The sequence below is a fragment of the Orcinus orca genome, chromosome 7 (genome assembly GCF_937001465.1).
Source record: "Orcinus orca chromosome 7, mOrcOrc1.1, whole genome shotgun sequence".
NCBI classification, from domain to species: domain Eukaryota; kingdom Metazoa; phylum Chordata; class Mammalia; order Artiodactyla; family Delphinidae; genus Orcinus; species Orcinus orca.
The window spans coordinates 120,010,981-120,037,026 of NC_064565.1; the positions used below are offsets into that span (position 1 = coordinate 120,010,981).

The window sequence follows — 26,046 nt, forward strand, 5'->3', positions numbered from 1 at the left end:
CATGGAAACCCTGTCTCTGCAGCGTCTCCGGCCCCCAGTGGCATTCAGACTTCATGGTCTGTCACCTTTGGGACTCAGTCCAGCGTCCTTCTGTTTCTCAGACTGTCCTAGCCTTTTTGGGGTCATCTTTTCCTCTTTTTTTAGTCAAAGGGTGACTACACTCAGTAAGCCAGTGCACAGTTTTTGACAGTTGTAAGCAAAGTGTCTCCACCAGCCCAGCAGGCTCCCTCCTGTCACGGCCACCCAGGTGGCCTCTGCCCTGACCTGTTTTAGACCTTGCTGTAAATGGAGCCATGGGGCATAGACTCTTTTGAGCCCGGCTTCTCTCCCTCAACATGACGTCTTTGAGAGCCATCCCTGTTCTTAGGTGTATCAAGAGCTCCTTCCTTTTGACTGCATAGTAATATTCCATCATTCGGATAAACCACGCTTGCTTATCCATTCACCCGCTGCTGGACTTCTGGGTTCTTTCCATTTGGGGAGTGGACAAGACTGCGATGAGCGTTCATGGTCAAGTCACGTGTGGATGTTCTCATTTCTCTCGAGTAAATACATAGGCGTGCAATTGTGGAGTCACTGGGTAGGTGTGTGTTGAACTTTATAAGAAACCGGCAAGCGGTCTTCCAAAGTGGTTCTATCATTTTACTCACCAGCAGCGTGGGAGGCTTCCAGCCGCTCCTCTGCCTCGTCAACATTTGGCATCATCCGTCTTTACTTTTTAGCTATTCTGTGTGTGTGAAGTGATACGCCATTGTGGTTTTAATTGGCATTTTCTGATAACAGATGGCATTAAGCACATTTTCATGTGCTTCCTAAATATTCATATACCTTATTTTGTCAGGTATCTATTCAAGTCTATTGCCTATTTTTATTGGGTTTTCATATTTCGGTTATGGATATGTAGGAGTTCGTATATCTTGGATAAAAGTACTTTGCCAGACAGATGTACTCACGTTTCTGTGACTCGCCTATACATTTTCTTTTTTTTTTTGGTGGGGGTGGTACGCGGGCCTCTCACTGTCGTGGCCTCTCCCGTTGCGGAGCACAGGCTCCGGACGCGCAGGCTCAGCGGCCGTGGCTCATGGGCCCAGCCGCTCCGCAATATGTGGGATCTTCCCAGCCCGGGGCACGAGCCTGTGTCCCCTGCATCGGCAGGCGGACTCTCATCCACTGCGCCACCAGGGAAGCCCTTTTTTTTTTTTTTTAATATACATTTTCTTAATGGTATTTTTGATGGACAGAAAAGTTTAACTTTGGCAAAATTCAGTTTACCAAGTTTTTAAAAAATTTATGGTTAGTGTTTTCTAGGGGCTGTCTGAAAACTTTTTGCCTAGCCCAAGGACGAGACAATATCCTGCTCTGTTTTCATCTAGCTCTTAGGTCTATGATCCATTACAAGTTGATTTTTCTGTACAGCAGTGGTTCTCAAAGTGTGTTCCTCAGACCAGCAGCATTCGTATCTCTTGAGAACTTGTTTAAAATGCAAATTCTCAGCTGCCCTCCCCAAACCTACTGAATCTGAAACTCTGTGGGTGGGGCCCAGAAATCTGGATTTTAATTATCCCTCTCAGTGACGCTGATGCACATTAAGGTGTGAGAACCACAGGTGTGTGGTATGAAATAGGAACTGAAGTCAGGTGTGTGGTATGAAGAGGAACTGAAGTCCATTATTTTTCATACTAATATCCAGTTGTCCCAGCACCAATTTTCAAAAAGACTTTCCTTTCCTCCTTGAATTATCTTGGCAACTTGTTGAAAATAAATCGATCATACATGTGCATATATGTGCCCAGATCATATTGTTGATCTGTGCAAACTGATCTATGTGTTCATCCTTTCACCAAAACTGCACTGTCTTCATTCCTGTAGCTTTTTTTTTTTTTTTTTTTTTTGCGGTACGCGGGCCTCTCACTGTTTTGGCCTCTCCCGTTGCGGAGCACAGGCTCCGGACGCGCACGCTCAGCGACCATGGCTCACGGGCCCAGCCACTCCGCGGCACGTGGGATCTTCCCGGACCAGGGCACGAACCCGTGTCCCCTGCATTGGCAGGCGGACTCTCAACCACTGCGCCACCAGGGAAGCCCCCTGTAGCTTTTTAATGTCTTGAAATTAAGTAATGTGAGTATCCCCATCTTATCCTTCTTTTCAAGATTGTTTGGCTGTTCTCAAACCTTTGCATATTCATATACATTTTAGGATTAGATTGTCAATTTCCATACCCAAAAAAGCCTGGTAGAACCTTGATTGGGATTGTGTTGAATTTATAGATCAATTTGAGAAGACTGGACATCTTAACTGTATCTAGTTGTCCATCCATGAACATGGTATATCTCTCCATTTTTTTCTTTACTTAATTCCTCTCAGCTGTGTTTTGTAGTTTTCAGTGTAGAGGTCTTGCACGTCTTTGATTAAATTAATTCCTAGTTTTGATATTGTGCCTTGCTGTTTTAATTTCATTTTCCTATGTCCATTACTAGTATATAGAAATATAATCTCGTTGATTAACTTTCAGTCATGCAACCTTGACAAATTCATTGATAAGCGCCAGGGTTTTACATGTACATAATCATGTTATCTGTGAATAACAACAGTTTTACTTCCTTTCTGATCTCAGTGACTTTTTATCTCATCTTCTCTTAATTCACTGGCTAAAGACCTACAGAACAAAATTGAAAAGAAGTAGTGAGAGTGGCCATCCTCCTACCAAACTCAACTACGAGGAAAGAATTCAATATTTCACCATGAAGTGTGATGTTATCTATAGGCTTTTCATAGGTGCCTCTTATCGGATTGAGGAAGCTCTCTTTTATTCCTAGCATGCTGAGACTTTTTTTTAATTATGAATGGGTTTTGAATTCTGTTAAATGTGTTCCCTGAATGAATTAAGATGATCATGCCATCATTCTTATTCTGTTAATACAGCTAATTATATTGGTTTATTTTTTAATGTTAAAACAACCTTGCATACCTGAGATAAACAATTTCATAATTTTTTTAAGGATTTTGACATCCATATTCATGAGGAACATTAGTCTATAATTTTTTTTCTCATAATGTTTTTGTCAGATTTGGAATGTGGGTTATGCTGGCCTCACAAAATAAGTTGGGAGGTGTTCCCTCCTCTTCTATGTCCTGAAAGTGTTTTAAAATTTCTGTTTCTTCCTTAAATGTTGGTAGAATTCACTAGTGAAGTCATTTAAGTCTGGAGTTTTCTTTGTGAGAAAAGTTTTGATAAAAATTTAATTATTTATTAGATATAGGGCTATTCAGATTTCCTACTTGGTCTTGTGGCTGTTTCTTCTGCATTCTAATAATTTTGCCTGTTGTGTTTTTATTATCATTCAGTTCAAACTATTTTCTCATTCTCTGTGTGATTTCTTCTTTGACCCATGGATTATTTAGACATATATTACCTAATTTCCAAATGTGGGAATTTCCTAAGTATCTAATTATTATCAACATCTAATGTAATTCCAATAAGGTCAGAAAATATACTCCATATTATTTGAACAGATTTAAATGTATTGAAGCATGCTTTATGGCCCAGCATATTAGCTATTTTGTTGAACATTCCATGTTCATGTAAAAAGAATGTGTATTATGCCATTGTTGAGTGTAGTGCCTATAAATATCAATTAAGTCAAGTTGCTTGATACTGTTGTTTAAGTCTTCTGTGTCCTTATGGGGTTTATTAGTTTGTTTGCTTTATTTGTTTGATTTTTTTTGTCTACTTGTTCTATTAATGACATTTAAATCTCTATGATTGTGGAATTGTCTATTTCTACCTTTAGTTCTGTCTACTTTTGCTTCATATATTTTGAATTCCTGTTTTTAGGAGCATACAAATTAGTATTTTATGTCTTCATGCTGAACTGACTTTTTATCTTTATAAAATGTCCCCTCTTATCTTTGGTAACATTTGTTTTCTTGATATCTAATTTTCCTGATATTGATATAGCCACACCAACTTTCTTTACTTACTGTTTCCATGTTATATCCTTTCCATACATTAACCTTCATTTCTCTATGTCTGTATGTTTGAAGTGTGTCGGGTCTTGCTTCTGTATTTACTCTGACAATCTCTACCTTTCAACTGGAGTGTTTACATCGTTTACATGTAAGGTAACTGTTGACATGCTTGGTTCAAGTTCACCATCTAAGTGTTTGTTTTCTATTTATCTCATTTTTTTGTAAATTTTTACATTTTGCCTTTCCGGATTTCTTTTGGGTTACTTGCATATTTATTTAGTATTCCATTTTATGTTCTCTATTAACTTTTTTTAGCTATACTTCTTCTTGTTATTATTTTAGTGATTACTTTAAAATTATGGTATGCACAGTCTATATTAAAATAACATTATACTATTTCACAAACAATGTAAGATCGTGACAACAATATATTCCATTTATCCCTCCCATCCTTAGGGCTTGTTGCCATATATTTTATTTATACATATGTTGTTATAAACTCTGTAATACATTATTAATATTTCTGCTTCAAATGGTCACTTCAACCACACACACACACACACACACACACACACACACACTTCAGCTATCTAGTGAAATTTTCCATCTTCTTGGATATGTTCTTGAACACATTAATTATAATATTTTTCAGGTCTTTGTCTGATAACTCCAACATCTGGACCCCCAAATTGGGTCTATTTCTATTGTCTTTTATCTCTTAGTTTTCAGTCCTTTGGCCTTATCTCCTGGTGCTTAATAATTTTTTATTGAATGACAGATTTTGAGGTTTTGTAGAGCTAATTTGAGGCTCTGGGTGATATAAACTTCTTCCAAAGGGAATTTGCTTTTCATTTTAGGATATCAGAGTCAGAGCAGATCACCTTTATCCAGTCTTGGATTTAGCTGTTTTGTAACTGGTTTCAGTCTTTTTTGAAGAGTGAGCTACCTCGGGGTGTTGACCTCACGGTATGGCTCTCCTGTGCTCCTAACTAGGGCCCCCACCCTGAACTCTGGGTGTTTCTGTCTCGATTCTGAGATTGCCAAACGTCCTGCCTGACATTCTGGATGCTCCACTGCACTTTCTGGTCCTATTCATAACCCCTGGCCCTATACTGTTGTGAGTTATAAAAAGGCAGTGACATTTTTTAAAGGTACAGCATCTCAGACTCACCTCCTCTCTGATGTCCTAGCCTCCTGTGCTATGGCTGCTCTGGTAGCTCTGAACTCCAGATCCTGTCTCTTCAGTCTTATAAGCCTGCTGAAGCCATAGGACATCTCCCAACCCTTTAGCTAAGGTTTCATCCTCGGCTCCCGAGGCTCTGGCAGAGCCTCTTAGGAGCTGGCAGATCCCTCAAGGGGAAATCTGTGGTAGAATATTAGGGTCACCTGAACACATTTCTCTCAGTAATTGACCTCCTTGGGTCTTGGCTGCCTTGGTATCTCTAAGTCCTTCACACAGATATGTTGGAGGTGTGCTGTACAGCTTTTCTAGCAGCTGTGGCGGGAAGGTTGGTCTCCAACAACCTACTTCACCATTACCATAAGCAGAAAGTTGTGTTGTTTATTGATGAAGACTATTTTCACTAAGTATAGAATACTAGAATAGCCATTATTTTCATTCAGCATTTTGATGAATTCATTCCATTGTCCTCTGACTTTCACTGTTGCCCTTTGGAAGTCAAACACCAGTCTTCCTGCAGCTTTTTTATAGGTAGTGTGTGGTTTTTCTCCTCTGATTTTTAAAGATTTTTTTCTCTACCTTTGGTATTCAGAAACTTTTTAAAAATTTTGTTCTGAAATGTTATTAGCATTTTTTAATTGAAGTATAGTTGATTTACAACATTGTGTTAGTTTCTGGTGTACAGCATAGTGATTCAGTTATACATGTATATATTGGGTATATATATATTCCGTAACCTTACAGAAAAACCCAAACGAACTTTTTGGCCAACCCAATACATACTCTTTTTCAAAATCTTTTCACGGAAACTTTACTAAGCTATATCTAGGTGACATTTTCTTTGTTTTTATCCTTTTGGAAGATTGTGGCTCATTTTAAATTGGTGGCTTGATGTATTTTATTAGATTTGAGAAATTCTTGTCCAATATCTCTTCAAATATTCTCTCTCCTCTCCCTCTGCAACTCTAATTACACATATGTTGGATCTTTTTGCCTTGTCCTATACGTCTATTACACTCTTATCTATATTTTCCGTCCTTTTTTCTCCTCATGATTCAATCTAGTACATTCTTTTGTCTGTCTTCCAGATTATTAGTCTTCTATCCTATCTAACCTGCCATTGAACCCATCTATTAATTTTGGTTATTGTATTTTCAAATTATATTAATGATATTAAGTGTCCAGTTCTGTTGTGAAATTCTACATTTCACCATTCATCTTCTTGAACATGTTAATCACAATTATTTTAAAGTCTGTGTTTGATAACTCCAACATCTGATAGCCAGGGGGACAGGGAGTCAGTGTGTCTATTTTATGTTCTTGCATGTGATTTTGTGCCATTTGATTCTGTCTCTGATATGCCCGGTCATGTTGATTAAATGCCAAGTATCATACATAAAAATTATAGACATAGGGCTTCCCTGGTGGCGCAGTGGCTGAGAGTCCGCCTGCCGACGCAGGGGACACGGGTTCGTGCCCCGGTCCAGGAAGATCCCACGTGCCACGGAGCGGCTGGGCCCGTGAGCCATGGCCCCCGAGCCTGCGCGTCCGGAGCCTGTGCTCCGCGGGAGAGGCCACAGCAGTGAGAGGCCCGCGTACCGCAAAAAAAAAAAAAATTATAGAAATAATTTGAGGATCTTGATGATGCTCTTCTTCTTCTAAGGAGGATTTACTTTTGGTCCTGGCAGGCAGTGAAGGTAGATGATCACCATAATCTATGATTGAGGTGATTCAAACCTGAGCGTCACTTTTTTGAGGGAGAGTCTATTCCGACTCACCACCACTACTAGGATGAAGCCCTCCTGCGAATCCAACTAGAAACCTGGGATGTTTATCAGGACCCTTCCGCTTTGATATCTGTAAACTCGTCTCCTTGGCTTCTCAATTCCTCAGCCCAGATTTCTAAATCAGCACATGCTCTGAGGAGAGAAGAGATACTGAGTGGTGGTCTCACTCTTCTGTTTCCCTTTCCTCCAAGATCTTGGCTCCTTCAGTCCCAGCTGCCTTGACAGCTCTCTGAGGCCTTATACAGATTCCTGTGATAGGTTTTGTCTAGATTTTTGTGATGTTCTTGGGGGAGGTGTTAGTCTGCAACAATCTGTTCCTCTGTCACCTTCTTTGCATTTCTGTGCCATGTCTCCTGACCCCAGAAACTTGTGGCCCAACAGAGGTTACCATTTAGATTGGCTGCTGGGTCCCACCTGGGGGTGCTCAGTTCAATAATTTCTCCATCATGGTGACAGGAGTGGAGGTCCCTCTGCTGTGAAAACACACATGCACCAGGGGTCCAATATGTCTCATAGCCACCCTCCTCCTCCACTCTTTCCTCCATGCTGTTCTGCATGAAACCACTTTTTCTGAAGTCCTTCTTTTCCCTGGAGAGGCCCCTCCTCACACTTCCACTCTGTCTGCTGGACTTTCCCCTCCCCCTCCCCTAGGTCACATGCAAGAAACAGGCCCTGGAGGAGCAGCTGGCCCAGAGCCTGCAAGACCAGGAGGCCCACATGGACGCGCTCCAGAGGGCCCTGCAGGAGAAGGAGGCTTTGTCTGAAGAGTGGGCCCAGCTGCTGGCCAAGCAGCAGGCCCTGGAGAGGCAGGGCCAGCTCACAGCTGAGGAGGCAGCTGACCTCAGGTACCTGGGGTCATGTGGCCCTGACCTCAGGGAGCCTGTGGTGTGGCAGGGATGGGCAGTCACTCAGCAACTGTAAGGCAGGGCAGGTATGTCTACATGGGAGAGAGGCTGTAAGGGAGGGGCAAACACAGTGCCCGTGGGGTCAGAGAGCACCTAGAAGAGGTGAATGCAGCGAGAGCCTTCCTAGAACAGTTTTCCTGAGAGAGATGGTTGCACTGGCCCACCTCAGACCAGCAGAAGAAAAGGTGCGGAATGTCCTGCTCATGGATCTGAGCAGTTCAGGGTACACGCGGCTTCAGGCAAGGCTGGATCCAGGTGCTCCTGTGGTGCTCTCAACAGCCTGCCTTTCCGCCATCAGCGTGGCTCAGCTCTAAGGAGATTTCATTCCCGGGCAGGCTCGGGGTGAGAGCTGGCCAGATGGCCAGCAGCCACGCCCAGCTCCTCCTCCAGCAGACACAGAGTGCCCTTCTCCCCACTGCCCACAGCTGTCTTGAGCCGCTTGACATCCTTGAGGAGATCCTGGGCGTCGCAGGGCTCCGACATGCAGGCTGGGGCCCCATGACTACCCCTGGAGCCCGGGTGGTGGCAGCCCCAGGGAACCACGAGGCTGGGGGTGGGGGTGAACCCTGAAGACCATCGGGGCCACTTCCAGGACACCTGGAACAGACACTGCAGGCGAGAACAGGGTGCCCTGCCAGCTGTTGCCTGGTGAGCTGAGCTGGCCTGTGGCTCTAAGGACATCCATAAGCTGGTGGCTTTCTGCACCTTGTGCCCTCCTCAGGAACATCGAAGTACTTTTGTAGAAAGAGTTCCTCCCGAAATTCCAGTACTGGGGGCCATGAGGAAACTTAGAGGCCCAGGTCCTCGAACTTCTTCACAGAAGACCTCTCCTCCCAAGGAAAGCATGGCCACAAGTTGGAGCAGGAAGCCCGATGAAGTCTCCTCCTGGTGGCTGGCAGCAGAGGGTCCCAAGACCCCACTCCTGGCCCCGTCCCAGGCCCCACCAGTGCTCAGAGGACAGGGAAGGGGGCCTCTTTCCTCCCGCCAGCATTTGCCACCCAGAGCATGGGCCCTGGTCAGGGGACCCTCCACCAGCCTCAGCACTGGGCCCAGGGCCTCTGTGCATGGAGGCCCTGCAGCTCCCAGACGGAGTCCCACACCCACTAAACAGCACTTCGCAGGGACCAGTCTGAGCTTCTGGTGACAGGGCGGCACGGGACATGGCTTGCTTCTCCTGATGACCGAGGAGCCCAGGTTTCAAGGTCCTCCGGCCCCCCGTCCCAGGCCCTGACAAGGCTGCGGTGCCGCGGACCTCTTTTAGTTCTCAGGCTCCAGCAAGATGGACTGGGGTCCCCACCTGTACCCCACGCACCCTTGCTGGTGGTGCCGGGCCTCCTTCCAGGAAGTGAGATGCTCCCGGGCTCTGGTGGAGGGACAGACTGGACACATCCTTAGAGTGTCTGGGACCGGCACAGGTCATTCCCCTCAGAGGGGCCCGGGTGGGCACAGAAAGCTGGGGAGAGCCGTCCAGACGTGGAGAGTGGGGAACATATGAGGTGCTTAAGAGGGTGGGGACTGGAGGGGGGACGGGATATCAGAGGAGTGAGGTTCCTGGGCTCTGCAGACACCAGGGCGCCCCGGAAGGTGCTGACAACACCCCACTCTGACACTGGCGGCAGAGATGTGCAGGGGGCCCGAGGGAGACTGCGGCGGGGCCGGGACAGGCTGAGCAAGGTCCCCCATGGCCCGTGGCCCTCCCTGACCCACCGAGCCGTTTGGGGCTGCGCGTCGGCTGTCTGTGTCTTCATGTGGGCATCTGTGTTGAGTGTGGTGTGTCCTCGTTGGTTAGTTGGTTGGTTTTGTCACCGTACGTCACCCAGCACTGGACCGAGCACACGCTCGTTGGCTGGCTGGTGACTGATGGATTTGCTGTCAGAGACGCAGTCCGTGTCATCACCCGCTCCCAGAGCGGGCGCCGCTGTGAGTCACCTCGTGCACCCCAGGCACTTTCTGAAGGGCTGCGTCTGTGCCCAGACGCAGAGGCGGCTTCTTCATGCAGGGAATCGTGCTGCGTGAGTTCCGCTCTGAAGGCTGCTTCTCAGAGTGACTCTTTAAGAGAATGTCCTCATTGTCTTAGCAGCTAACGAGATGCCCCGTAGTTTCTGAAACATTCCAGCATTTCATGGCATCGAAGCTGAGTGTGATTGACGCCCCGTGTGGAGCTACGGGGAACGTCGCTGCGTTGCGCCATTGGTTCATGTGTATTTTCTGAAGAACCGACGCCTAGAAGTGGGATTGCTGTGGCCCAAAGACATGCACGCTTTACGTTCTGAATTTTCCCAGCCCCCCTCCCCCCAACCAGAGAAAGTCACCCTCACACCCTGCCAACACTAGATATGATCGTTATTTTAAGCTTTTGCTAATGTGACATGTAATCGATTAACCATCATAGGTGTGATTAGAACCCCCTTGAGGACCAGTGAGTTTCTTACGTTTATTCCCCATTTGTGTTTTCTTTGTGAATAACGGTCACCGTTCTCATTGTTCTGTAGGATCAGACGCCTTCTGTCATTGATTGGCAGGAGCTCCTTGTATGTGACGGACATTCACCCTTTGCATATTTAGTGCAAATATTTTCTCCAAGTCTGTCCCTTGTTTTTTTTGTTTGTTTGTTTGTTTTTTGCGGTACGCGGGCCTCTCACTGTTGTGGCCTCTCCCGCTGCGGAGCACAGGCTCTGGACACGCAGGCTCAGTGGCCATGGCTCACGGGCCCAGCCGCTCCGCGGCATGTGGGATCTTCCCGGACCGGGGCACGAACCCATGTCCCCTGCATCGGCAGGAGGACTCTCAACCACTGCGCCACCAGGGAAGCCCTGTGCTGTTTTTAGTTTTTTGGGTTTTGTTTTTTTGCGGTACGCGGGCCTCTCACTGTTGTGGCCTCTCCCGTTGTGGAGCACAGGCCCCGGACGCGCAGGCTCAGCAGCCATGGCTCACGGGCCCAGCCGCTCCGCAGCATGTGGGATCTTCCCGGACCGGGGCACGAACCCGTGTCCCCTGCATCGGCAGGCGGACTCCCAACCACGGCGCCACCAGGGAAGCCCTGTCCCTTGTCTTTTGACTTGGTTTGTGGAATCTTTTCTGCACAGAAGGTTCCGTCTCCCTCTCTTTAAGTGTATTCAGATCTGTTGGCCTCCTTATTTTTGTCTTGTGGCTTTTATGTCTTGCTTAAGATTATAAAACACCCTTCTGGATTTTTGCTACTATTTTTACAGTTCGGAGTCGCTTAGTTGTTGTCTATTTGTATTGTTTTTGCATTTTAGCTTTTTAGTCCACCTGGAACATTGTTTACGCAGGGTCCAGTTTGTTCTTAGATTTACGATGAACGAGCTGTCCCCTGTTTGCCGTCTGATTTACCATCCCAGCCTTGACGGGCACTGTCCTAGCAAATGGGCTCCACGCTGTCCCTCGTTGGCAGGATCCTCCGCCAGTCACGCCAGTGAGTGACTCGCCTGTTGTTTGGTGACTCTCTGCAGGGCCGAGAGGGACTCCCTGGAGAACAGCCTCTTTGAGGCCCAACAGCTGGCGTCACAGCTGCAGTCACGGCAGGAGCAGCTGGAGGGAGAGGCCCAGAGCGCAAGGCTGGCCCGGCAGGCCCTGCAAGGTGCTCCGCAGACAGGCCCCCTCGGCTCCTGTCCCCAGACCAGCCCCAGACGGACCCTTTAGATGAGCTCGTCCCCTGATGCTCTGCTCCCACTCCCCAGCCCCCAAAGGGGCCCAAACACAGCCCAGAGCTCATGTGTCTGAGTGACTTGTGCCACTATTCTCTGTGATGGGTGGGCACTGCTGCCGGCGCTGGCCCGAGGCTCAGAACGGGCTGTGGCCACAGGGTCAGCGTGGCAGCCCCCGGCCCCACCCCCTGTGCGCCTGTCCCTGCTCAGCCCACCCTGCAGCATGCAGGCTGCCCAGCGCAGGCTGGGATCAGGACACGTGCCTGCAGTGGCACCTGGGGGGCTCTGTCCTGCTGGCTTGGGCCGTATCCTCAGAGCCGGGGGCTGCCACTCCACAGGGGCTCACAGGGCCGCAGGGTGTTCCAGGGGATGAGGTAGGGGTGAGGGAGGGCCCCGCGGCGGGTGTCAGATGCGCCTGTCCCTTCACAGTGCAAATGGAGCAGCTGAAGTGCACCTGGGAGGTCCAGGAGACGAAGCTGCAGGGGGACGTGGGGCAGCTCTTGCAGCAGGTGATACAGCAGGAGCAGGACACGCAGCTGGCCCTGGAGAGCCAGGCGCTGGCCCACATCGAGGACCTAGCCCGGCTCCAGAGGGAGAAGGTCTGCCTCCCTGGGACCAGCCCCCAGCTGCCCAGCCGCTTCCCGGGAGTCTACCATGTCCCCAGGGACGGCAGGCACTTGGGGAGGGGCCCAGGAGACCAGCCGGGCGGCAGGGGTGCCCAGGCCACGCTGAGGCTGGGCCAGAGGACCCTTGACAGTGCGCGTGGGCAGCCAGGGCCCTGTCCCTCACGGAAGAGGCACCCACGGGCGTCGGCTGACCTGGCCGCAGTCTGAGGACCCATAGCTGGACGGAGCTCTGTCCCCCTCTGAAATGTCCCGCTGGTCACAGTCCCAGAAGGCCTCGAGTGACACGTCCTTACACACTTTGCATGTCAGGGTGCCTGGTGCTCTGTGGAGGCTCAGGAAAAGTTTCTGAGCTGTGACTTGAGTGGGGGGTGGTAGCCGCTGGGGCCCAGAGAGCCCTTCGCAGCGCGTGTCACTGCGTGTGAGGTGTCGGCGTGAGGCTGGCTGGACCGGACGGTCCCTGGGCACCTGTCCTGCCCTGACGTCCCACGAACCCAGTCTCACTCAGGAACACAGGCGCCTGCTGGTCTCACGCGTCCTGACCTGTGAGTCTTCATGGCCTGTCCCTTTTCCTCGGCCCAGGAGACCCCGAGTCTGTCTCTGACAGAGGAGAAGGAAGTGGCGGCACGCAGGCTGGAACAGGAGGAGGAGCTGGTGGCAAAAAGTGCAGCCAAGAGGGAGCCTCTGCAGGAGGAGATTCAGAGCCTGAAGCGTGAGCGGGATGAGAGTCTCCTTCAGCTGGAACGCGAGATGCAGCAGGTGACGGGCCGACCACGAGGCAGTGGGAGCTCTCGTGTCTGATCACTTGCCTTCTCCGACCCAGCAAGAGGGCTGTGTGGGGCAACCTTTCCACGCCACTGTCATTGCAGCTTTGATCTCCCACAGCAGTCCTGGTGGACAGACATCCACCCACCTACCATCCACCCATCCACCCATTCATCCATCCACCCATCCATCCATCCATCCATCCATCCATCTATCCATCCGTCCTTCCATCCATCCACCCATCCAACCATGCACCCATCCACCTGTCCATCCATCCATCCATCCATCTACCCATCCACCCATCCATCCATCCATCCATCTATCCATCCATCCGTCCATCCATCCATCCAACCACGCACCCATCCAACCATCTGTCCATCCAGCCACATAGCCATTCATCCATCCACCTGTCCATCCATCCATCCATCTATCCATCCACCCATCTATCCACCAATCCACCCATCCATCTACCCATCCAACCATTCATCCATCTGCCCATTAAATTACCTGCCCATTTACACATCCATGCAATTCACTGTCCCTCCACTCCCCTGTCCATCATCCATCCATTCACTTGAATATCCATCCTTTATTCACACACCCAGCTGTCTACCCACGTACATAGCCATCTATTAACATACCCAATTGGCCATTCACACACCTGACCATGAATCTATCCATCAACTTGCTTAAACATCCACCCAACTGTCCATGCACACAACTATCCTCCACTCACCTGACCATCCGTCTCTTCAGCCACTCACCCAGCCAGTCATCCATCCATTCACTTAAAGACCCTTCCCTCCGTCCACACACTCAGCTGCCCACCCACATCCACTGACTGTCCATGTGTCTGATGATCCCTCCATCCATCTGATCACCAGCCAGCCGGCTATCAGTGTGTCCATCCATCAGCCACCCACCCAACCCGCCTCCCATCCCACAGGCTGTTGGAATTCAGACACTGGGCAGGTAAAAGCTACCCTCTGAGTGCAGACAGTTCCGGTATCCCGCGCCACCCTGAAGCGCGCGCTGTTGAGTGAAGGGGACGGACAAGTAAACACATTCCTGTGGGCTGTCGCACTGTGACAGGACGCTCAGGGGTTGGTACAGCTACAGATCGTGGGAGAAGAGTTACAGTAGCAGGAATAACCAAGGTTGTTGTCAGACTCTGCATCTCTAGTTTGACTCTCACAACGCTGAGAGGTTCACGCTCTTACCGGCCCCTTTGACTGGAGGGAAACAGAGATTCACAGACGTTGAATAACTTGCCCAGGGCGGCACGGTACACCTGCTGGGCAGTGGGGACCATGTCCTTGGCCACTCCGCTCTGCTGCTTCCTGAAAGTGAGGACGGCGTGTCGAGGGTGGGGCTTGAAGGAGGGTCGGGAGGCTGTGGTAGAGGAACAGCATCGTACGAATGTCCGGGGAGGGCAGAGCCCCGGATTCAGCTGTTCACCAGCGTGACTCACAGAACTCCAGGAAGCACCGCACTTGCCGTTAGTGCTATTGTAAAGGACACAGGCCAGGACGAGCCCAGTGCAGAGACACGGGGACGGGCTCTCTCTCCGCAGAGCCAGGGCCGGCCACCCATTGGCACATTAGGGTGTTTACCAGCCGGTAAGCTCCAGGGTTTTATTGGTGTTTCCTTGTGTGGGTATGATGGACTAAACTCAGGGTCCAGCCCCCTCCCAGAGGCTGGGTGGTCAGGCCGGTCTCAGTGGCTCACTGCCCCAGGGTTCCGACCACCTTGTTAGCACAAGCTCAGGTGTGGCCCCAGGGTCCGCAAATAACAGACAACCCTCACCTGTGAAATTCCGGGGGTTTAGAGGCTCCCCCAGCACCCAGGGCAAAAAGCAGACACACTCTTTGTTACAAACCTCCTCCCAGAGACCGCCGTGCACAGGCCAGCAAGTGGGAATACACGCTCCTACGCCCGCCTCTGAAGCACAAGGATGAAGAGGACACACAATGTCCTGGACCTTTCTCTTCTCAGGATCAACAGACCTGGGGGCTTCCACACTGTGTTCAGAGCTCGCTGGTTCTTTTCCACAGCTGCATGACGCCCTGACGTGTGCAGGGATCCCCCTTCGTTCTGTTGGCCTCCCTTCGGTGGGAGTCTTGTTGTCCTTATAAATAACATTATAAATACTCATCGGAGACCCCGAGCGTAGGTCATGCATGTCTCCAGGCTGCCCTCCCCAGTGGGCCTGGCAGGGAGAGGATGTGCGTTTATGACTGACGGGCATTGCCAAATCTCTGCCACCCCACAGCCTGATGACAGAGCAGGGGTCCCTCCCACCTCGGGGCTGGTGCGTGAAACGCAGCATCTCCAGGGGCTCACACGCACCCCTCACCCTCAGCGACGCGGAGCACGTGGGGAGGTTAGGAACGATTAGCGGTTCCTGCTCTGTGCCTGGAGCGGGTGGAGGGCTCCAGGGAGGAGGTGGCCCGTGAAGCCCCCTGACCTGCGCTGGGAGAGAGCAGGTATTGGGCAGAAGCAGGTGGGAGGGGAAAGGCACCCTGGGTGGGGTAGGGGAGCTGCCTGAGCGCAGGCTGGCAGGCTGGACCCACCCCCTCAGGATGCAGCTGCCTCTGAGGGGCTCCTCCTCCCAGAGCCTGCATCCTGGCAGGGCCGTGGCACCCAGAATTCTGCTGAGCCTCTCCTCAGAGCCCCCCAGCCCTCTCACGAGCACCCTGCCCCTGTCGCCCAGGCCCTGTCTCTGAGAGAAGCGGAGACCAGCCAGCTGAGGGAGGAGCTGTCCAGGGCCGCGTGGGAGCTGGAGCTGGTGCAGCACGAGGCCCGGGGCCGGCAGGAGCGAGCCGAGGTGAGCCCGCACCCCAGCCGGAGCGAGACACCTGGCTTGGCCGCCTGCACAGCCCAGCGGGGGCGGCAGACCCCAGAGGCGCCCCCTCCCTGCCTGGTCCCAGGGATGCATCCCCTCCACCCAACCCACCCGAGCCTCCGTTTCCCCCAGGGATCTCCAGATCCCCTGCTGGGAGGGGACAGTGTCTCTGCGGGAAGCAAAGGCGATGGGGTGGGACAGGGGTGGGGGGCAGCAGGCCAGTCACCCTTGTGCCACTGGGCAGAAGCCAGAGAGGGGAGGGCCTGGCACCAGCAACAGAGGGGGCAGACCAGGCTTATGCCCGCCAGCCCCCCAGCCCCTGGCCTTCCCTGTGTGACCTCAGCTGCCTGTGGCACAGCATAGCTGTAGGAGGTTCCGAGGGCCTCTTGGGGCTGACTTTCTGGAGAGGCCCCTCCCAAAGGAGAAGCCCAGCGGGTAGGCCAGCGTTGTAACTGAGGCAAGCGCTCACCAGAAGGACCCCATAGAGAATCCCCAGCAGAGCTGGAGGGGGGCATCCGCTGAGGGGCCAGAAGAGACCCCAGCAGGTAGCCGCCCACCCTGGGCCAGTGGGCAGAGGCCCACACGTGCACGGAGGCCACTGTGGGCAGCCAGCTGGGGTCACCTGGGGCCCCTGGCTCCTCTTCAGTAGCCCCCGTCTGGGGGCACAGGGCAGGCAAAAGCAAGTAAGACTCCGGGGAGCAGGGGTGGCCACACTGGGGCCCTGTGCCCCACCCCACGGGCGGGGCTGGGCACCGCTGCAGTCGCCGGCAGGGTAGCCTCGGCCTGTTTACGGAGTGGCGCCAGGCCCCGGGTGGGTGACGCAGAGGCCAGGGCCCTGCCGCCCACGGGAGGAGGGGGCCAGGGGGATGGCTCATGGTGAGGTTGGGGGACGCAGTCCCCCTGCAGGTAGCGGGGGTGGTCGAGGGCAAAGCCGGACCCTGCCCTCAGGACTCCAGCCGCACCCAGTCGGCTCAGCTGGGCCTGCGCCATGTCTCCTCTGCCCCCGCCTTCATTCTTCCAGCCTGCCCACCTTCATTTTTCACCCCCGTCCCCGGTGTGTCCCCAGCCCCAAGGGTGCGGGGTTAGATGCTCCCCTGGTGTTGCATTAATGGCTCAGTGAGTCCATGAACAAGTGAGTGGGTGGAACGCAGGCTGCAGGGCTGGGTGGCGACCCTCTGACCCCACAAGCAGGGCCGTGCTCAGAGACCGCAAGGGGCCCTGGACGAGGGCAGGACACCCAGATGGCAGGCCTGGGGAGCCCAGGCCGTTTGCTCCGACCTAGCGGGCCGTGGCGGGAGGGGCGCTGGGCAAGGGAAGGAGTGTTGCAATTAGGAGTTGGCTGCCAGGGTGTTTCTTCACCCCCTCCTGATGCAGCGACCTGGACCCCCGGGTCACTAGCAGAGCAGTCCCGGGCCACTCCTGGCACCCGGGAAGGTGTTGCCTAAGAGCCTCTCTCCCTGGAGCCCCCGCCCTGCTCTGTCCTACCATGGACACAGCCGCGAGGGCTGTGGGAGCCCCATGGGACGGGGACCTCCCTTCCCCGACCACCGCCTAGCTGCTCCCTCGGGCCAGGAAAGACCCCAAGGCCCGGGAGCGGAGGCCCCGGCTCGCAGAGGGGCCTCTCTGGGAGTCCTCCCTAGAGCTGGCTCTGAGCCTCCCACTGGATGGGGGGGGGGGGCCTGCCCGCCAGCTGGGCTCTTCCGGGAGCTCATTAAGGGTTCTTTTGCCACCTCGGCTTGGAAAACGGAAATTAAAACCCACTGAGAGGGGAGGGTGGGGAGAAATGCCGGCCACGGAACAGCAGTTGTGGGTGACCTACAAGCAAGGCCCCCGTCGGTGCAGGGGCTCCCGGCTTCGCCCTGCGGTTCCTGATCCCGAAGAGGCAGTCCTTCCACTCGCACCCACCCTGGCCACACCAAGCGCTCACTGCAGCCTCGCTGGGGCTGTCCTGGGGGCACAGCCAGACCTGGCCGTCCAAGGTGACACTTCTCAGTGGAGATGGACAGCCGCACCCCACCCTGGCCACACCAAGCACTCACTACAGCCTCGTTGGGGCTGTCCTGGGGGCACAGCCAGACCTGGCCGTCCAAGGTGACACTTCTCAGTGGAGATGGACAGCCGCACCCCACCCTGGCCACACCAAGCGCTCACTGCAGCCTCGCTGGGGCTGTCCTGGGGGCACAGCCAGACCTGGCCGTCCAAGGTGACACTTCTCAGTGGAGATGGACAGCAGGGGCCAGGAACAGAGGCGGCACCAGCGAGCTTCCTTCCCCGAGGGCAGGAAGCTTGGCCTGATAGAGCCCCAGCTTGCCAGATCCCTCAGACAGTGGCCTGTGAATTGGGAAGGGGCGGGGGAAGGGTGTCTCCCAGAGACCCCGTCGGGGGCAGCAGGGCACCAGGCCTCCCTGGAGCACAGAGCCAGCTCTGTCCCTCGCCCTGCGGAGGAAACTGCCCCTGGGGACCCAGACCACCCCGGGCGGTGGCGGGGGTATGTCCTGGCCAGGAAGCTAGGCTGGGTCTCGGGCTCAGGGTGAGCAGGTGGTGTCCTCATTCATGGACAGGAGGGGTTCTCGCACCGCCATGGCCAAGCCTGTGGCCCAGAGGCCCCCCTGCTCCAGGCGGCCCTCGGTTAGCACTAGAGGAGCGTCCCAGCACTGCGGCCACAGGAAAGCAGAGTCAGGCCAAGCTGAGTCCCGCCCGCGTGGACATCCAAGTTCAGGGCGTAGCCGCGGGTCCCGCCCGCGTGGACATCCAAGTTCGGGGCGTAGCCGCGGGTCCCGCCCACGTGGACATCCAAGTTCGGGGCGTAGCTGCGGGTCCGAATAGGGACGACCCCCGGCCCCTCCCAGGCGTGTCGCGGGTACTCTCACACTTAGAGCCTGGGAGCGTCCCCCAATCCCACCTGCCTGCTTGAAAGTTCAGGGGGCAGGGTCAGCCCTTCCCATGGGAAGCTCCCCCCCACCCCCCAACACCAGGGCCTCTGCCCCGCCCCCCTCACCACTGGGACCCTCAGGAACCGGCACTGGAGGCACTGGCCGTGGGCATCCGGAGCCCCAGGCCCACCTTACGTGGCCCGAGCGGGCTGCCCGCCTGGCCCAGCACAGCGTGGGGCTGCCCGTGGGGGTCTGAGCCTCCCGCCAGGCATACTTGACGCTGCGGCCGGCTTGCTGCTCCCCCCAGGCCACCATCAGCGCCACGACCGCAGACCTGAAGGCCCTGCAGGCCCACTTCGAGGACGCCGTCTCGGCCCATCAGAGGGAGGCCAGGGCTCTGGGCGAGAGGCTCCGGGAGATGGCGGCCCAGCGGAGCAGCGCCAGGAGAGAGGTGAGGCCGGGTGGGAAGGGGGGCCCCTGCGAGGCAGGTGTGACCAACAAGCCGTGGGGAGACCCCGGGCGAGATGCTGCTGAGCGGGTGCAGCCCGCACACAGCGTGAGGCCTGGACGCCGCCGGACCAGGCCCTGGGGGGGCGAGGCTGCCCTGGGCGGGGGGAGACACGCAGAGTGAGTGGGGTGTCCTGGGGCAGCCACGCGCGGGCCCCGCCAGGGCCCAGGGGCTGGTGCGGGGCCCCCGGAGCCTTGTGAGGTGTCCCAGGGTGGGGGCCAGTCTGGGCCCGGGCGAGCGGAGCTCGGCAGGCAGGCTGGGGAGGTGTTTCTGAAGGGGATTTGACAGGACGTGGGGACGCGGGAGGGGTCGGGCAGGCGGGCACAGGGATTGGGGCTGGGGGAGGGGCCCCGGGGCCCAGCGACCTCATGCACTCCCCGGGCCGGGCGCCAAGGCTGGCAGGCGGGCGGGGGAGCGGCCAGCAGAGTGAGCAGAGGGGCCGGGCCCTCCCCCAGCCCCCCGAGCCGGGCCAGGAGAGGACGAGAGCGTGATTGAACATGACAGCCTGTTTACTTTGGCCCCCAAAGAGAAAGGTCTCCTTTCAACAGATTTCGAAGTCAGGCCCGGTCAGCGACCACACGGGGAAGCAGAATGAGATTTTAAAACTGGGGGCGGCAGGGGGAGGAGCCGGGGGGGGGCACGTTTGTGCTGGTGGGTGAAGGGAGAAAGCAATGCCTCGTGGGAAGTTCAGGTTCCCCGATCGGCCGCCCCCAGAAAGGAGAGGGGCCCCAGAATGGGGACGGGGAGGCTGAGGCGGGTGAGGGGGGCAAGGGGAACAATGGCAGGGGGAGGGAGCCCAGAGGACCCTCCCAGGCGCCAGGCTGGCCCAGAGTCGCCATGGAAACCATAACACTTTCACAGCCTTTAAACTGGAGGAACGTCCAGGCCTCTCACAGCCGTGCCTGAGATCCACATGCGCGTGCATGCGTGTGTGCGTGTGTGTGTGCGCGCGTGTATCACATGCAATACATACACCGCCTGTGCACATGGAGACCACACCCCCATGCACACATGTGCACACACAGAGTGGCAGTGCACACACGTGCACTCATGCGTGGACACAGCACTCACACATGCAAACACATATGGGCACCACATATGGTGCCACAAGCAGCACACGTGACCCCGAGAGTCCTCACACATATAAGCATCACACACGCGTGTGAACGGACATGTGGGCACGCACGTCTGCACATAGGTGTGTGCAGACGCACACACCACACACTCACGCATGCTTTGTGCATACACACGTGTGTGCTTGCACATGCATGCACACGTGTGAACACGCACGCACAGGCCAGGGCCCCTCAGCAGCCCCTCCCCCGTGCAGAGCCCTCGGGTCACTTCCCTGCAGGAGATTTCAAAAGAGTCTGTTTATACAATTTCTAGTAAAGAAATAATTATTATAATCACATTAAGAGATTTGGCTGTAAAATTCCTGTAAAAGGGGTGGTTGTTCTTATGAGGGGGGGGGCGGGGAGCAGGGGGGGCGGGGGGCTCCCTCCCCCGCGTTTGTTTTGCTTGTTTTCATCTCCTCGGCCCTGGGAAATGAAAACAGCTTCTTTTATGATGGATAGGCCCTTTTGCTGGTCCTTGACCTTCGGGTGGATTTCTGCTGAGCTCGGCGGAAAATGCTCCACGCAGTTGTGGCTCCCACATGTGGGGGGCGGGAGGGGAGCGGAGGGGGGCCCTTCCCAAAAACAGAACAACAATAACAGCCGGCGGACGCGGGAGCCAGGCCGGCCGGGGGCCTGGACAGTGTCCCGCTGAAACAGCCAGCAAAGTGGGGCTCGCTCTGGCAAACCAGCGCCTGGACAAGGCTCCGTTTCTGTGGCTTCCCCCACCTCCTCCTCTGGGGCACGCCTTCTCCAGAGTGCGCCAGTGGTCGGTGGGGAGACCAGGGATCCCGGCCGAGCCCCAGAGCCCGCACGTCGGGCCGGGCTGCCCCTTCCCGGGGTCTGCGCTCCCTCCAGCGCCTCCCACCAGAGGGTGAGCCCCGGGGGCCCTGAGGCAGCTTAGGAACCCAGGGCGCTTAGGAACCCTGACCGCCACGGACGCTTCAGCTCGGCTCTCAGCCCCACAAAACCACGGAGCCCGCAGGCCCTGCCCGGAAGCCAGAGGGTGAGGAGGGCCCCAGAGCAGGGGATGACACAGGTCCCGGCTCCAGCGCGGTGGGAGTCCCCCTCTGGGCCCGGAGCAGGTCTGGCAGGGGACGAGGACACACCTGCAGCCTCTCCCCCTCCTCGGGTCAGCTCACAGAGGTGAGGGTGGCCTGAGGCCAGGGTCCGGGCTGCTGGGCCCTGAGGTCCCCACTGGCTCCACAGCCTTCCCACCCTGGGGCCTCTGCTGCCCTCACCCCTGGGGTTTAGGAGGCCCTCGATTCTGTGGCGGGCACCTTGAACCATGCTCCTGTGACAGCGACAGCCCAGTCCGAGCGGCCCTGCTGCGGCCAGAGGATGCTGAGGGCGCCGTCGCCCAGAGACCTGGCTTCCCCACTCCCTCCCTCACGGAGAGGGAGCCCAGGCCCGAGGCAGTGGACGTGCCCACGGCCGTGCAGGGCTCAGGAACCTGGGCTGCTGAGGCTGCTCTCCACACCAGGGTGGGCGGTGGCCCGGGGTCCACACCCTTATTGAAGGGGAGGAGCCGGCCCGAGGGACACAGGTGGGGACAGTGCAGACGTGTGGGCCGAGCTGTGTCCCACACAGGCCCTGCTGACCGGTGACCAACGTCCCCAGGGTCCAGGGAGGGAGCGCAGGGCAGCACCAGGGTCAGGAAGGGCCAGGGTGTCTCCTGCCAGGGCTCTGGGATGGGCCCCTGTGAGCTGTCCTGCAGCCTCAGCGGCGTGGGCAAAGCCAGGCTGCCTGCTTCTCCTTCGAGCACTTGACGACCCGGGGCCAGGGTGTTGGGGGGGCACTGGCGCTGCCAGAGGCCACAGCTGACCCTGGCCCGTGGCCCCCAGCTGGCCCTAGAGACACACACTCCTCCCCAGGCCGAGAGGCTGCGGGCACAGCTGGACGAGGCCCAGGAGGGCCTGTCCGCCCTGCGCCGGGAGCTGCAGGGCAGCGAGGAGAGCCGGGAGAGGCTGCACAGGGAGGCCCTGGACGCCCGCCGGGTGCTGGAGGACGAGGCCCGAGAGAAGGACGTGCTGCGGGATTCCAACACCGTGCTGCGGGCCACCATCCGCAGAGTCGAGCAGGAGAAGGCCAGGTAGGGCGGCCGCCCCACAGAGCAGCCCTGGTCCTGTTGAGCTGGGCCAGATGATGGTGAAGTGGGCACACCAAGTGGACCCAGGTGCCAGCTGCCCGTCCAAAGGGTCTACGGTGCTGGCCCAGGAGGTGGAGGCTGGGACGCCGCCAGGCCTGTCCTCGCCCTCAGGAAGTTCCGTTCAGCAGGCAAGACAGGCCCCAGGTGGCCAGGGCTGGGGAGCAGAGGGAGGCCAAGGACCTGGTCCGGGATGCCTACCAGAGGCAGGACAGCCTGGCCGGAGCTGCGGCCCTCCCGGGGGAGCAGCAGAGGTGCTGGCGGATGCTGCACACTGGGTCTCTAGGAGCGTGGCTAGAGGGAGGGGAGTGGGGAGAGGGGCTGAGACACGGCGAGGGGCCCGGCCAGCTGGGCAGTCGGACCCAGACAGAGGCGTCCCCAGACAGAGGAGGCTGGGTTTCGGCACACTCGAATCGGATGTGGGGAGTGTCTGGCTGGAGTGAGGCGGGCGGCCTGCCGGGTGGCCAGGACCGTCACCTGGGGGGATGCCGGAGCCCCCAGGGAGCTCCCCGGCCCGAGGTCGTGACCCTCTGCTCAGCTTTCAGCGTTCCAAGGAGGAGAAGGCGCAGAAGGTGCTGGTCCTGGAGGAGGCCCGGGCAGCGGCTCAGAAGGAGGCCGGCACGCTGCGGGCCCTTCTGCGGGGGGCACAGCAGGCACGGGCAGACGCCCGCCGGCAGCTGCAGGAGCTACGCAGACAGGTGAGGGGCCGCCCTGGAGCCCACACCCCTCCAGGAGCGTCCCCCCCACTCCCCAGACTTGGAGCCACAGCAGAAGGGCCCTGCTCGGACTCACGGGGTCTGGGTTTGGTCTGCCTGTGGGGCACAAGGACAAGCCCCAAACCTACTGGCTTAAAACAACCATTCGGACGCCCATGGACTCTGAGGGCCAGGAGTGAGCCAGGGCGCCACGCGGAGGGGACCCCACTCCACAGAGGGACCGACGGTGGGGCTCTCCCAGCACGTCTTCTCAGGCGCCCGGTGGTGATGCTGGCTGTCGGGGGCACGGGGTGGGCAGCTCCCGTGGCCCCGAGTGGCCTGGGTTCTTCCCGTCACGGCCGCCTCAGGGCTCAGGGTGCACAGATGGGTACTGCTTCATCCTTTAGCCTTGGCGTCCGAGGTCAGGGCCACTTAACACTGACCACCTTGGTCTCAAGCCCACCCAGGAGGGCCCTAGACTGCCCTTCAAAGTGTGCACACCCAGTTTTGCCAGACTTCTGCAGACAAATCGGTTGGTGAACTGTCTACTGTAGGGACGGGCACAGGCACCCTTCCTCACTCGAGTGGCCTCTGCACCCGCATTTTTCACATCTCTGGGCTCCACAGAGTGTCCTGGCTCCAGAGACGAGACACCAGGAGAGGGTGTGGAATGGCAGAGAGGGTCAGCTCCAAGGGCCTGGTCTTGCTGGGGACACGGCAGAGACCCCAGGCTGGAACTGGACGTGGCCTTAGCCTCCCTGAGTGCAGTCTGCTGCCCGGGAGGGAGGCTCTCTCCCGGGCCATGTGAGCAGAGGCAGGGGTCAGGGAGGCCTGGCACAGAGGCCCAGGCGACCCCATCAGTGTCGACCCCACACACCCAGGTGATGTCACTGGAGGCCGAGAACCAGAGGAAGAGCCAGGAGCTGCGCCGGATGCAGGTCCGGGGCGCACAGGGTGCGCAGCAGGGGACGCCGGAGCTGCAGAGGCTGGCGGCCGAGGCACAGGCAGCCAGAGAGGGCTCACAGAGGGAGGTAGGAGCCCAGCAGCGCCCAGGGCTTCCCGTCTGGCAGGCGCGGGGCCCCAAGCTGGGGGACTGGCTGTCTCCACCCCAGCCTGGGCACTTCCTGAGGGGCTGTGGTGTCTCCGTTTACCCCCCATTCACTCATGAGTATTCAACGGGCACCTTGCCCGAGTCCATGGAGGGACCATCCCAGGGGATGGGGGCACGAGTCAGGCCACGAGCAGGGTCTGCCTGGGGCTTGCCCCACGCAGGCCAAGGAGGGCACAGCCTGGGGCCATCGCCCCGTCTGGCCAGGGTTGTGAGGCTGCCAGTGGGCTCTGCTGCCTGCCAGGACCTGCTCCATGGTTCTGGGGTGTCCCTCCCCACCTGGGCTCGGTGTCCCCATAGTCAGACAGGGGGTGGGAAGCAGGTCCAGGGCCCCCTAGCTGTGACATGCCGAGCAGGGGCTAAGGCCAAGCGGGCTGGGGAGTCTTCAGAGAGCAGGTGGGTCTGGAGCCCCGAGTCCCTCCCCCAGGTCCTGAGGCTGCAGCAGACGCTGGTGGAGGCGGAAGCCAGGGCCGCGGCCCAGGAGAAGCAGCTGGAGGAGCGCCTCTGCGAGAGCCGGGGCACCGAGCGGGCCCTCCGGGCCGAGCTGCACCGCGTCACCAGAGAGCTGCAGCAGGCCAGCGGCACGGCCGATGGCCTCCAGGCTCGCCTGGACGGGGCCTGCCAGCGGCTCGGCGGCCTGCAGCAGGAGGTGGCCCAGGCCAAGGGCGCCAGGCGGGAGGTGGAGGCCCAGCTGGGCCGGCTGTGGTCCACACTCCGCCTGGGCCTGGGGCTCCGGGGACAGAGCCCCGTGGCCTCCCCCAAGCGGCCCGGCTCCCCCGCCAAAGGTCAGTGTCGTCTGTGGCTTCAGGCAGGCTCCTGTCCCAGCTGTGTCACCCTCCTGGGGCATCACCCCCGCCCCCCAGGGCCCATGACCCTCGGGTTAGGGTTAGGGTTAGGAATCCAAAGGAGGGATGTCTGGGAGCAGAGCCAGCAGGAGAGAAGCGGGGGCCTGAGCCCTGTGCCTCTCCCCAGGCTCCCCATGGCCGGGGACGGCAGAGAGAAAGGGGGACGGGGCACCTGCGTGTCTGTCACCACATCCCCACCACGCTCTCTCAGTCGTCACTGTCCTGCAGGCTCAGAGGGCACCCAGGGTTCCCCTGGGCGGCAGAGTGCCAGCACCCCCGGCCGGTCCCGCTCGCCGCTCCGATGGCCCTCGCCTGCCCCGGGAGACTGCAGCACAGAGGGGGCCGTGGCCTCGGTGAGGGACGCCCTGAGGGACTTGGCGCAGAAGCTGAGGGATGCCCGGCAGGAGCGGGAATGGGGGCGGGGAGGGGCTGCTCGCTCGGTCTGCTGTCCTTCTGTCTGTCCGTCCTGGATCCACTGAGACCCTGGCAGGACCCTGAGGGATAGATGCCAATAAATACCAGCAGCCCTCGAAAGCCAGCTGCCCCACTGCCCAGGGCTGCCCTCCGTCCTCTGAAGAACCAACCCAGGAGCTGGCCAGGGCCCCCTAGAGTGCCCCAGTGACCCCACCCTGCTGCCCCGGGGATCCCGCAGGGCAGTCCATGAGCTGCCCCCGCCAGATTCGCCAGACTCGAAGGGGCGAGGGTGGGAAGAGACAGACTGACAGTGACGGGGTCCTCCACGGACACCTGTTCCCCTTCCACCCCCACCCCACCCCCGCCCCGCCCGACCAGTGCCAGCCCCGGGGACGGGCTCCAGCCCCACACAGGCCCAGACCCCGGCGGGGGGCCGTCCCTGCAGGTCACCCTGACCCCACCCACGGGCCAGCTCCCGTGCCCCTGCAGGCCCTGCTGCCCCGCTGTGTCCATCCCGCACAGCTGGACACGGGACCCCAGCCGCCACTCCAGCCCTCGGTGCCCCCCTCCCCGCACCCGCAGGCCAGCCCAGCCGCCCAC

At 57.3% G+C, this 26,046-nt stretch overlaps 1 protein-coding gene across 1 annotated transcript in view; it reads left to right on the forward strand.

Annotated features, from left to right (window-relative positions):
- CROCC2 (ciliary rootlet coiled-coil, rootletin family member 2) overlaps nucleotides 1-26,046 on the forward strand; it is a 73,857-nt gene that overhangs the window by 29,830 nt on the left and 17,981 nt on the right. The window contains 11 exon segments of the mRNA XM_049712197.1: nucleotides 7,588-7,781; nucleotides 11,315-11,442; nucleotides 11,939-12,108; nucleotides 12,715-12,891; nucleotides 15,611-15,724; nucleotides 18,923-19,066; nucleotides 22,113-22,330; nucleotides 22,923-23,082; nucleotides 23,961-24,110; nucleotides 24,615-24,972; nucleotides 25,261-25,463. Of these exon segments, the coding sequence (XP_049568154.1) occupies nucleotides 7,588-7,781; nucleotides 11,315-11,442; nucleotides 11,939-12,108; nucleotides 12,715-12,891; nucleotides 15,611-15,724; nucleotides 18,923-19,066; nucleotides 22,113-22,330; nucleotides 22,923-23,082; nucleotides 23,961-24,110; nucleotides 24,615-24,972; nucleotides 25,261-25,463 (2,016 nt within the window).